Source organism: Alosa sapidissima, chromosome 1 (genome assembly GCF_018492685.1).
Source record: "Alosa sapidissima isolate fAloSap1 chromosome 1, fAloSap1.pri, whole genome shotgun sequence".
Lineage (NCBI taxonomy): Eukaryota > Metazoa > Chordata > Actinopteri > Clupeiformes > Clupeidae > Alosa > Alosa sapidissima.
Genome location: NC_055957.1, coordinates 8,527,341 through 8,540,660, shown reverse-complemented (window position 1 = coordinate 8,540,660; position 13,320 = coordinate 8,527,341). Strand labels below are relative to the sequence as shown.

Genomic DNA, 13,320 nt, shown 5'->3' with positions numbered 1-13,320 from the left:
ACTGTCCTTATTGCTCAGCTGTGTTTTGTTATATCATATACTTGTAATTACTTTTTTCTGCTGTTATTGAATGTGTGTGTGATGTCTGTATGCTACTGAGACCTTGAATTTCCCCTTGGGCATCAATAAATTATCTATCTATCTGTCTATTTATCTGAACATTTCAGATGCAACAGCAGTGCCAAACGCACCTGGCAACAGGTGAAAATGAAGCACAAAAACATCATTCAGAATGGTAGGTTTATATCGTTAAAGCTTGCATATCAATAATATTAATATTTCCAAATTATGTCTCTGAACACTACAGGAGGAGGAAAGGCACCAGAGTGTTTTACAGTAGCAGAGGAGTTGGCACTTGCAAATAATAGTGGAAGGCCGATTATGGCGGGGGTTGAGGGAGGCATTCGGACGGATCCTGGTGCTGTGGAAATGTGCAACCTTTATGTGCAGGGTAATATGATATCATTCAAGTTTTATGTTAAAATGGTGATTTATGTGTTGCGTCATGTGGTGTTATGTTTACAGTTAAAGGGGATCATGTGGAGATCCTCCAGCCACCACATCCAGTGGTCCTCAGGCCCAGGTAATTGTAAGAAAGAATCAAATTGGATTAACTGTGAATTATGTAGGTGCAGCCTCACAAATGTAATGTATTTGTCAGGAGGACGACGACAGTGAGAACACTCTAACTGCCCATTCCGACACTCACATCCAGGTTGAAACATTTTATCACTGCTATACTGTACAGTCAATAATCTAGGAGGATGACCTATTTCACTTATGACTTTCCAGTCCACATGACTTTCCAGTTGTACGTCTGTGTGTAGTGAGTGTGTAGTGAGTGAGTTGTATCACAGGCTATCAACCGTCTCTGTGTAGTGAGTTGTATCACAGGCTATCAACCGTCTCTGTGTAGTGAGTTGTATCACAGGCTATCAACCGTCTCTGTGTAGTGAGTTGTATCATGGGCTATCAACCGTCTCTGTGTAGTGAGTTGTATCACAGGCTTGTATCATGGGCTATCAACCGTCTCTGTGTAGTGAGTTGTATCATGGGCTATCAACCGTCTCTGTGTAGTGAGTTGTATCATGGGCTATCAACCGTCTCTGTGTAGTGAGTTGTATCACAGGCTTGTATCATGGGCTATCAACCGTCTCTGTGTAGTGAGTTGTATCATGGGCTATCAACCGTCTCTGTGTAGTGAGTTGTATCACGGGCTATCAACCGTCTCTGTGTAGTGAGTTGTATCACGGGCTATCAACCGTCTCTGTGTAGTGAGTTGTATCACGGGCTATCAACCGTCTCTGTGTAGTGAGTTGTATCACGGGCTATCAACCGTCTCTGTGTAGTGAGTTGTATCACGGGCTATCAACCGTCTCTGTGTAGTGAGTTGTATCACGGGCTATCAACCGTCTCTGTGTAGTGAGTTGTATCACGGGCTATCAACCGTCTCTGTGTAGTGAGTTGTATCACGGGCTATCAACCGTCTCTGTGTAGTGAGTTGTATCACGGGCTATCAACCGTCTCTGTGTAGTGAGTTGTATCACGGGCTATCAACCGTCTCTGTGTAGTGAGTTGTATCACGGGCTATCAACCGTCTCTGTGTAGTGAGTTGTATCACGGGCTATCAACCGTCTCTGTGTAGTGAGTTGTATCACGGGCTATCAACCGTCTCTGTGTAGTGAGTTGTATCACGGGCTATCAACCGTCTCTGTGTAGTGAGTTGTATCATGGGCTATCAACCGTCTCTGCTTGTATTCTTTTGCAGGAAGAGTTGCTACAGCCTCCGTCCCCTCCTGAGGAAACCTCCTCTCGGCCATCAAGGACTCAAAGGGTACATTTGCTTTGTCTTTGGTTCCGCATGCTCAAATGTTTTATGCATAATACATTCTCTTTTTGGGGGTTCTGTAGGCTGGGACGGACAATGTGCGCAGCCTGTACAAGCGCATGCTTGAACTCGACTGTGAGAAGAAAGAACTTCAGATTAAGAAACTCAAGCTTGAAATAGAGAAGCTAGAAGATGAAAAAAAGGTATTAGTAGATCTGCATGTACCAGCCCATCAATGTGTGTATACTCATTCATTGCTTTTCTTTCTGTAATTTTTAGGAAAGAGAACTTCAATAAATGACCTTGAATGTGTTTATTGGTTGTGTGGGTTTGTATTTTTTATTTTAATGAGTGAAAAATTGATTGGTGATTGCGTCTCTGACTGCACGCCCTGTGGGATGGTCAAGGGTCATGGGGTCGACAATGTCTGGGGGCAAATGAATGTAATTTGGCACTGTTTCCTTCCTAATTGTGGCTATATTGTGTAGCACCACACATGCAGCTACAACCTGACAGGCCCTCGCTGGCTTTACACGAAGGCCTTTTAAACATGCAAAACGTGCCTTTAAGATCCCAAAGGTCATTTCAATTTTTGCCCTTGTGATGCTGTGGGCAGAATTGTAATTTCTTTGCGGCCTTGTTTGTGGGTCAGCATAAGGTGTTTGGAGATGTTTCAGGCATGCGTATCCACGGTCCCCCAGCAGCAAGCCATCAAAACGCCCTTAGATGAAATGGAGAGCAATTGTCACATGTAAGTTTGTGTCCAAAAACAATTCTATGAGGCCGATTGCCTTACCTTCTTCAAATCTTGTACATAGCGTGGACTCCCTAAAAATGCGGGAATCGTGGACCGAGCCTGGCCACCTTGCTTCCAAGCTTGTCACCATGTATTGGTGATAACGTCATCTAAGAATTTAAGGTTATTTGGTCATTTTGGTAACATTCCTGCAAGAGTTCGGAACATGACAAAAGTTGAAGCAAAGTGTTTCACCGGAAAATGATCAACAGGACCACCCCATGAGCAGGATGAAAAATAATGAAAAACATAATGGAGAAGGAATGTGAACAACATGAATATAATTGTTTAACATTTTCGCAACCATGCAAACCAAAACTTTAGCCTATGTGAGTCCAATAGTTGAAGAGAAGGTGAACTTGAGGTAGGACATGATGGCCTATAATCACATACACAAAACCCTTCCTTAATTTGCAGACTGATTAAATGGCCAGGGAAAACGACAAATGCATTAAACAGTTTAGATAGAGCAAGTACCACTTTGCGAATCATACGACATACAGTATTCTTGCTCAGATGTTCAGCATCACCGATGGAATACATGAAGTGTCCACTTGCAAAATACCTCAAAGAAAGGCACATTATCTGCTCTATCGTAAGGGCATTGTTACGGCGGGTGACATTACAGACGTCTGCCTCGATCAGCTGACAAAGGTAACGAATTCCCTCGGCTGAGAATCTATATCTTTCATAGAGAATATCGTCCGGGTCTCTAAAAACCCTCGCCCTGCGCAGAGAGCCCCTGACGATTTGCGCTCCAATGTCGCATGGATCATCCAGGTACGCCGGCATTGTCTCGGGAGAAATTGTGAATGGAGGGGTGGTGCTTATAAAGGGTGTGGTTAAACGGAAACCTCGGGTTAACCAAGATCATAACCTGGTCGGAGCAGGTTTGAGATGCAGCGTAAATTGCCATGGCAGCATACCTCGGTTAAAACCTATCCACCTTTCGTAGTACGGGTTAATCAGGAAGTTACGCCACATGTGATCCAAGTTACTCTTGAAGTTACCCAGATAAGCCAGTAACCCCGCTTCGTAGTACAGGCCCCTGTTCTTGTGTCTGGTTGTTTTTGTGTGCAGGGATCTGTAGCGCCTGCCAGAGGGGAGGAAGTTAAAGAATGTGTGTGCAGGATATGTGGAGTCTTTGGTGATGTTCTTTGCCCGCTTAGGTCCTATTGGGAGGGCATTTTGTTCCTCCTCTCCTGCAGCTCAGTGACTGTCGAGCAGGACGACAGCAACATGTCATCAACTGGAGCAGAGGGGCGTGACTGGGAGCTCCTTAAGAGCATGAGCAGCTCATCCATCTTCTCCTCAAATGCGTCCATTTGCTGTGCCATGCGGTAATGGTTGTCCTTATTGCTATGGAAAAATGGATGGTGTTAGTTTTAGTTATTAAATACATTATATACTTGCATAATGTGAATAAATTAAGTGAGTCTTCTTACCTCATTTCCGTCTCCATGGCCGAGCGATCTCCCTCTGTGTGATGAGTCACTTGTGCTGTTTACAACAAAAAAATGTTAGTTACTCTCAAGTTCCTGGTCATGAAATTGTATTTACTTGGAAATGGAAAATTCAAAGACACTGTACCTTTAACTGGGTCCCAAGATGAAGTGGCAGGCGTTATAATAGACCCATCCAGCTCTGGGCAATGAGCTGGTTACCTGTGTGGTGTTGACTCATCTAAAAAGAAAGTAAATATGAATATTGGTCAGTTCATTTCTGGTAGGTTTCTTGCATATGACATTTGCAAAAGATAAACCTATGCTGTTACATTAAACAATCGCTAAAAAGAAAAACTCACATGCAGGTGGTGGATGCAGTGACATCTGCTGACCTAAAAAAAGGCAGGAAGAGACAAATACATCAGAACAGCCACATGATATGCACCAGGTTAATAAACATGAATGTCAGTAGTTCCATGGTAGGAAATATGACTCAACTGGTTTCTTAAATACATGTATAAATGTTAAACGTTAAACTTACAGACAGGGCTTCCAGGCACGTCCTGGAATGCTTTCTTGCTGGCGGAACGGATTAATCTGAAATAAAAGACCATACAATCTGTACTGATTGCAAAAAGAATATTTGAATTGTGTAAATAATGTAGTCTGTACTTAAGAGGTCTTACCATCACCCTGCACTGCCTTTTGTGGACGCACGCATCTTCTTCTGCCTCAATGCTAGAAGTGTCCCATCAGCCGATGACATTTTTCCATGGCTTTGGTGTATGAATCTACGTTAAGAGAACAACGTTTTTGTGAGTCAGTAGTAGAAAAAAGCAGTATTTTCATACAGAGAAAACTATTATTGATAGTATTGCAGCAATAAGTCACCTGTACACAACCAGATTTTCTTGACTGGATATTTGGCCCAGCTTTTGACTTGATTTTTGCATTGTAGCCCAGAGAATTTCTAATGGGGAGACACAGCATCCATAGAAATGCATGGGCTTAGTTTGTAAAGCCAGTATGGCAGCTGTGTATAGCCTACAACACACATTCCGCCCCTTCCTGTATGCTTCCCAACAGACCTCTGAAGTTCGCCTACAAAAAGGAACCAAAACTGCCATCTTTGCCTATAAGGAGATGAGGGTGTTAATTTAACCTAACTACCTATGACAAGTTACATTGCAAGTTAGGTCTGGGGTAGCAAAAATCTAAGTTGCTGTCTTAACGTAGGCCTACCGAAGATCACAGTAGCCTACCACTCGAAGGCAGAGGACAAAAGTGTGTTGAGCAAAATGTCATCATTTCAGACTTCTTCGTCCCCGGGAGAGTGCAATAATTCTCTCCCCATGTTATTTTCCCATAGCAAAAATCGCAAGATAGGCTACCGGATCTCAGCTTTTTGAAGGCGAAATTTAGAGGTCTATTCACTTGAATCGGCTGTGTGATAAACTGTGTTACAAGATGGCCGCCTACAGTTTAGCCATTAGCCTATAGCCATCTCTATGGCTCTGGTGTAGCCTACATACACAGGACTATGCAGTAGGCTATACCCACTTACAAAGCATCACCATCTCAGTATACCCACTTAAAATAGACTAGGATACATTTGGGGTTGATCACAGTATAGCCTACCCACTACAGCTAACTACTAGCCTACATCACAGTATATCCAGCTACATACAGTATATCCACTAGCCTACTAGACTACACCACTGCCGCCGAGTGACTTGCCTAAAAGGACTGACTGTACACTAAAACTAATTAAAAGAAACGGTAGCCTAGTGCTATATCTTACTTGTAACAACGCGAGCAGGTTAACACGATGACACAAGACATACAATGCTGCAAAACATAACACGTTGAGAACAGCAGCAAACAAAGACGAACGAGCAATGTGCTAGCTGGTAAATTACAAACTTGGCACAATCGGAATATAACAAAGCCCTACAAGTGAAAGGACTTAAGGTTAAACCTCAAACCCTTGCATTACAACCACTAGGCCTACATCATTAAACTGTAACATATTTCACTTACTTTTGTGAGATCGAATTCAAGACGAGTGTGTAATCCATTCCAAGACTTCATCCAGCGGTGTTCAAACAGAGCTCGTTTACGGAAGTCAGGACAAGACTTCAATCGATCACCTGAAAGCAGAGGCGCGGTCTTCCCCCTACTGGCGTGGGGGTAGGCCTACGTGTAAGGGAGAGCCTGTCTGATTGTACTGAAGTGAAATGTGAAATGAAAGAAGTGAATTTTCTTAGTTGTGAAAAGTGTTCTATTGATAGATTCTTGTTTAAAGTTTATTCACCTAATACGGTAAAAAAAGCAGTATTTTTTTTTTATTTAGTAAAATTGATATTAGCCTAAAATAAATATTATCTTGGTTTGATTTTTACCTTACTTAGATTTTATAAGACCAATAATGTGAGTGGATTTGGAAAGTGACTGCAATCATTTTGTATGCTACTTCAAAAACTGAAATGGAGCTTGTTTAAATGAACATTTCAAAACCGCACTCAGAACAACCAAAAAACAACCAAAGACAACCAAACGGGAACGTTGTGTGGAGGGACAGTGCAAGCACAGGAGAATGTTTCAGTTGGTTGGTTCCCTTAACGTTTAGGGAACGTTCCCTAACCGTTTTTGGTTTGGTTCGTACTAACCTTTAGAGAACCATAAACTAACGTTCCCTAAACGTTCTGTGTTAGTGGGGTACGCGCTACAGGCGATTGTCACATAGAATAGCCTATAGAACTGGAATGTCATATCAATGGACGCAGTATTTATTATGCACTCAATTTACTAACTTGTGCGCATGATTTACCAAATTGAGAATACAATTTATTAAAGTGAGTACAGTGATGGGCTACCAGCTACTCTACAATAAATTCAGCTTCACTACACAGAAGCTACCACCCAAATGTAGCAAGCTTACAAACTGTCACAAGTATTTTGATAGGCTACATTAGTAGCTACTTTCAGTTAATCAAACTGCATGCCAAGTCAATGCAATTTTAGTTTTCAACACAACTGTCAGTTAGATAAAGGCTTAAGTATGATGCTTATCATTGTTCCCTCTGCTGGTTGGCATGAGTTATCTAACTGTTTGAACTTCATCAATTATTCCATTCTCTCACCTTTTTCCTACTTAATTCGTTTTGTTGGCTGATTTAAGATTAATTTCATTCATTGATGCAAAATGGAAAAACGGTAGTTCAATGAAATTCAATCACCTGAACGTAGGCCTACTCGTGTTTGTGTTGGATGTCGTTGACGTCGACAGGAACATTTTCTTTGGATTACACAGAAGGCATCAGAAAATATATTTATTTTCGCTGGTCTCTCGACTAAAGTGATGTACTTTTGAAGGTATGGCCACCTTGGGCTCTCTGCCATTCTGTCTTTTTTACTGTTTGTCATTGTATCACTCAATGGCTGGTGTGACAGTCAAATTTACTTTAGGGTGAATGAAGTAGGCCTATTTCATATCATGTTATCTTATTTTATCCTATCTTGTTCTATCAGAACAAATCAGATATTTCTTTTGGGTAGTGAAATGCGTAGTCATATGTAGTAACATGCTCAGCCCCTATCTCCGAAGACTATAGCAGAGCCGACGCTGGGGGTGAGGGGGTGGTTATTAGTGTCTGTCATAGGGCCCACATTTTCTAGCAGTGCCCCTGGACTGCTGGTTGCATTTGAGGAAGATGACGCGCATGTTAAAGCGGAACTTGGCAGCTTTTTCAACGAAGTAAACCCGTTTAGAAATCATTTGGATGGTTAAATGACCTGTTCCGGTGAAAATGGTGACTTTTCCCGCTGCCCCTAGCGTCCTCAGGCGGAAAAACAACCTTGCAACATTGAGACTACCGTCCTGGAAAGAGAAGTGAGAAACAAGAAACTCGTTTTAAATCGTGTTTCTTACCTTGTAACATCCACATTGTCTGCCGAACTTATGCTAACCGTTTTGCTAGCTTGTAAACAAATCCATGTTTTATTGTTAACTTTTTCCACAGTTTGAAATAGCATAATGCACAATTTCTCCAGCAGAGGGGGAAATCCTGCCATGTTTCCCTTTAACATCTTGAGTAAAAACTACAACTTTAAAAAGTATACATTTCTACAAAACAAATATGTTATGATGATTACCAATCAGTTGACAAGTGGAGTGTCAGGCATTAGGGGTTTGTGCTCTTGAAAAGCATATTTGTCTGTAACTGAAAATGTTCATGCAAGTATAGGAAATATTCTCAGGTTAAAGGTGCCCTGCCACACAAAACCGTTTTTACTTGTATTTTTTGAAATATGTTAGGTCCATATGTGTTGTGTAGTGACTTGTGAATGTGAAAATGGACAGCTACCCCCTCTGTCAGCTCACTGAAAAGAAATAAGTGGAGAAATCAGGCCAATTGCAAAAGCTGTTCAGTTTGACGTGAAATTGATTAAGCTCATTACTATTCATGAGCTCGCCCAGTTGAGACCGTGCCCACAGAATTCGTCTAGCTCTGTGACAGTTTTCATATGCAAAGATAGCTGAATGTCAACAGGCTTGTACGCTATGCACGAATAGAACTTCAACAAAGCATTTTGCCCAAGAACCCAGAGTTGGGGATCAAATGGCTTCAGTTTATTTTTTGGAACAATTCCACAGGCTTTGCAAAAAGGTTGCTGTTGAAGCCTGGAGCAGTAGGCTACCATTGCGGCAGTCTACGACCAGTGCCCAGTCCGTAAGTAAAACGTCATTGTCAACTAGCAGGTTTTATGCCCATTTAGACAATGCTAGCACTCGCTAGTAAGGGTGTCACGATTTCGATTTTATATCGAAATCGCTCAAAATTACATCTCGAACTTCGAACTTAAAAGTAGAATCGACGATGCAGCCACACCCCCAATGTCACATCCAGCATGTGTACGCACAAACGCACGTGCTGAACTGCAGCGTCAACACTCCTCTAATTTTAGGCTGCAGCCAGTTAAAATATACACATCAACTACTCGCTAGCCAAGCTAAGTTCATGCCATGAAGCTAAAATTAGTTTATAACAGCTACCATCGCGGCAGTCTACGACCAGTGCATAGTCCGTAAGTAAAACGTTATTGTCAACTCAAGGAAGTGTCATGTTATACAGGTTTAATGCACTCGCTAGCCTAGCAGGTTTTATGCCCATTTGGACAATGCTAGGACTCGCTAGTAGGGGTGTCGCAATTCTCCAAATCCTCGATTCGATGCAATTTTCGATTTTAAAGTCACAATTCGATTCGATTTTCGATCCTTTTTTTAATATTACTATTAATGCATTCCTTATATGTTATTTATTCTTTTTGGCCTTTTCTGTTTCGGGGGGCTTTTATTTTGAAACCGTTCCAAGGGAGCATATATAATCCTGCCTTATCAGTCCTAAATGAATGTTGGGAATACCATTCAAAGAGATCTGGTTTTGGGTGGCATATTAAAAACACAGGGGAAATATATGGAATTAGAGATTTGAATTTTAGCCCTGCTCTTGTGTTGAGTTCAGTTCCTCTATGGATATTGCCTGTTCCATCCATAGATGTAGAGTTGCTGAATGAAAAAGCAAAAAGCCTAATGAACTAAGCCTTGCACAATGTAGCCAAAGACATCTTCTGTCTAAATATTATGGTTTTATTAAAATATTTACAGATGGGTCAAAAGATCCACAAAGTGGTCATTGTGGAATTGGAGTATATGTTCCTGAATTTAACAGAAAATATGGATATAGACTGAGCAACTTTTTATCAGTATATTCTATAGAAATAGATGGGATACGGCTTTGAGGTGAATTGAAGAAATCAAGCCACTTCGATCTGTTATATTACTGATTCCTTGGCAGTATTACTCAGTTTTGAAAAAGGTAACTCAATAAGAGAGGATTTGATATTAGAGGCAAAGCATATTTTATTGAATAAAGAACCTTGGGATTTTAGTTCAGTTTTGTTGGGTTCCAGCACATGTTAGGATTAAAGAAAATGAAGTGGCAGACAAAATTGCTAAGGAAATGCTGGGAAAAGAACATATAGGAATTAATATTTCAATGGGGATGGGAGAAGCTAAATCTAAAATTAAATCAGAAGTTGTTATGAAATAGCAAAATGGATGGAAGGTAGAGTACAATGCAAGGCATTATCACACGGTCCAAGAAAATGTATGGAGGAAAAGAATTACAGTAGGTCTCAATAGAAGGGAAGAGGTGGTTTATAGTAGACTAAATTGGGTCACACAGGTCTTAATGGCACGCTACGGTTAATTGGGGAAAGTAATGGTTTATATAATGAATGTCAAACTATAGAAGACGTTAATCATATTTTATTTAATTGACCTGTCGCTAAGCGCCACCCTTAGAACGCTGATGAGCCAATGACAGTTCAGCCTCAGCGGGACTCGGACATCAGCTCGGACAACTCCATAGGAAACAACAGGGAGGAGGCATAAAATGACAAATTAATGGTTATTTATGGAGTTTACTATCTAAAAAAAAACCCCGACTGATAACCATTGTCAAACATTTTGCATGGGACGTGTAATACTGATAGCCGGTGTGGTGACTTTATCTAGACATGATAATAATGATACTTGTGTGTGTACGGGTCTATTAAGGGACATGTAATATGAAAACATTGTTTGTGCAGCTGTTATGCAAACATTTACTGGAAGTCATGAGAGCAGCTGTTATGCAAACATTTACTGGAAGTCATGAGACTGGACGGTCAAAGGCTAAGAGTGGAAATAAACAAAACAGGGCCTGGGGGAGAAAGGTGCTTACCAGAAGGGCAGAAATAGAAGAGGCTAGCAGAAAAGGAGAAGCAGGGACTTCCAGAAAGAGGAAGTGAAACCAAAGTTGAAGTGACACATAGAACCAAATCAAAACGTACCCTGCCTGGCAACAGATTACACATAGAACCTGGACACATGTATTCTGCCTAGTAACGCACATTTTTTAATGTTTATATGAGGAGGAGTTTCCACCAATATCTCAAGTCCCAAAACGCTCTGATTGGCTAAAAGGGGCCTGGTGACGTTCCTGGGGATAGGAACGCCTCTCAGGCCCCCGAGAGTATAAAGGAGAGAGCTCAGGCACATTCAGATCAGATCTCATCGGGGTAGCAGCTGCCACTCAACACTCTATTGCCTGACGGTCCAGTCCTGACGCTGTTTGGATTGTATTATCACTGCAATACGGTGAATAAAGGATCAACAGTCTTCAGCTTCTCTCGTCTTGGTGTTCTCCTTCGGGTCTTTGACATCAGAGTGCTAGTTGGATTGGAGGTTTTGGGAAGTGGATGATTTCCACGACAGATCTGGAGGTTCCTACCGAGATTTGAAAGGATTCAACAAGGGAAGCAGTTCCGTCCCGGGTGAAGCAGACTTCTCCAGTGCAGCTCTCCGGGCCCAAAAAGGTAAGCACTTTTGCTTATTATTAGGGAGAGCTGTACTGTGGGAGTCGGTGGGTAGGCCGGGAAGGGGTGCTAACCTGAATCCTCAAAAGGATAGTGGAGACACAAGACAGAGATTGGGTTGCACTGTTGGCCTTAAAAAGCGTTTTGTAATTTTGTGAACCGGTTAAAAATAGTTTTCAAGGAGAAAACTGAGTCAAATGGCCATGTAATAATTTCCAAGGAGGAAATCTAGTTTTCAAGGAGAAAGCTAAAATAGTGTTTTAATTTCCAAGGAGGAAATCTAGTTTTCAAGGGGAAAACTAAAATAGTATCTTGTGTAAAGGGAGCACGGGCTGCCCTAAAATATATGTGTGTTTCAGAGAAAAGGAACGGGTTAATAGGTAAAAACTGCAATATTAGCTGTAAGTTGAACGTGTGAAACTGTCCTGAGCAAAGAGTGATGAACAAAATACATTTTATTATAATCTGCTGTTGTTTCTGTAAAAACTGAGTGTGCGCCGTTGTGTTTTCTTTTGACCGCCTGGGCATGGGCCCACAATAGATGCAAGACAAGCGCACATACAAATTTGAGGTAGAGGAGTTCGGCGAGGGAAGGAGGATCGCCACGCTAACAGACGGACGTCAAACTCACATAATAGAAGTTGCGGCTGCAATATTCATAAGAAGGTTGCACAGCAACCATAGCCTGAACATAAGGAGATTGTTGCAGTTGTTGGAGGTTTTTGCAGATGCCCCCCCCGAGCCCCCTGTTAGAGTAACGGTGCCCAAGCTTAGGATTGTGAGAGACCATAGGCCAGAGACCCTAGGAGAGGTCCTCTACCGCTTTGAAATTTCTGATGATTCAGGTGAGGAAGAACCAGACACAGACTCCCCAGAAGAGTTCACTCCAAACAGTAGTGTGAGAGAGGAAGAGGCAGACATTGAGCCAGGGGAAGTAAGTGCCCCACCAGAGACAGGATACGGCAGCCTAGAGTCAGAGGAAGAGGGGCGCCAGGAGTCAGGTCAAGGGGGTCTAGTGAGAGCTCCAACTCCCTATCCAGGCAACACCGTATCCCACCAGCTGATTCGCAGCCCATTCCGTGTAGTTAACAGCCCAGCCACCCCCCGATATAGCTCACCGCCCTCTACAAGTTATAGCCCAACCAACCCCCGGTCCAACCCAAGCTACAGTCCAACTGTGCCCCAGCAGGAGGAGGTTCACGGCCCGACTGAGCCCCAGCCAGTGCGGGATATAGAGCAGGTGCTGAAAGAGATAGTTGGCCGAGATAGAGGAAGGCTGGCCGATTTTATGAGAGAGTCTTTATCAGTATCAGTGTTCTGGAACAAGGAAGGGAGCACTAGGGATAAATATTCAGTTCATGTTGACCACCTTGACAAGTACGGAGGAACCCACTCAAGACTAGGCACCAGCGTAGCGCCATTGGCACTGCAGACAGTAATAGAACAGGTGGGAAAGTTTGTGGGGGTGAACACAAGGCCAGTGGTTGACCAGCTCTTTGCCCCACCTGAGGGAAGGAAGCGCAAGTTTGAGAGGGACTCCCCAGTTGCTAGGAGGAGAGGGACAAACAGAGAATATAGATAGAAAGCTAGTGAAAAGGGGAGGCACTGCTGCAGGGCCTCCATAACAACCGCTTGAACTGAGTAAAGCCCCACAGTAACGGCTTAGGAAAAAACTTGTAATCCGCTAACTTTGCTTAAATTGAAAGTGTTGTACCTGCTTCAATAAAATAAAGAGAAAATAAAGTCGATAAATGTACTTTGTAAAAGCAAAATAAAAGGTTAAGAGGTAATCTTGAGTGAAGAAGTATTATTGAAAAGGAAAGGATAAG

At 42.3% G+C, this 13,320-nt stretch overlaps 2 protein-coding genes and 1 long non-coding RNA gene across 3 annotated transcripts; 1 reads left to right on the top strand and 2 right to left on the bottom strand.

Annotated features, from left to right (window-relative positions):
* Positions 1-2,172: 2,172 nt before the first annotated feature.
* On the bottom strand, positions 2,173-2,718 carry LOC121720921 (putative nuclease HARBI1; the record flags this gene model as incomplete). The annotated part of the gene is made up of 2 exons (XM_042107415.1): positions 2,173-2,549; positions 2,625-2,718. Coding segments are annotated over 2 exons (471 nt in total), but the record flags the coding sequence as incomplete, so codon positions are not given.
* A 1,375-nt stretch (positions 2,719-4,093) lies between these two features.
* LOC121703511 lies at positions 4,094-4,662 on the bottom strand. Its single transcript, XR_006029857.1, has 4 exons — positions 4,611-4,662; positions 4,429-4,461; positions 4,215-4,307; positions 4,094-4,124 (listed from the first exon to the last, which is right to left on the bottom strand). It is a non-coding gene; the product is annotated as an uncharacterized LOC121703511 (long non-coding RNA).
* Positions 4,663-11,248: 6,586 nt separating this feature from the next.
* On the top strand, positions 11,249-13,073 carry LOC121720911. The gene is made up of 2 exons (XM_042107397.1): positions 11,249-11,491; positions 12,033-13,073. The coding sequence occupies exon 2, from the start codon at positions 12,033-12,035 to the stop codon at positions 13,071-13,073; it is 1,041 nt and encodes a 346-aa protein (XP_041963331.1). The 5' UTR covers positions 11,249-11,491.
* The last annotated feature ends 247 nt before the right edge of the window (positions 13,074-13,320 follow it).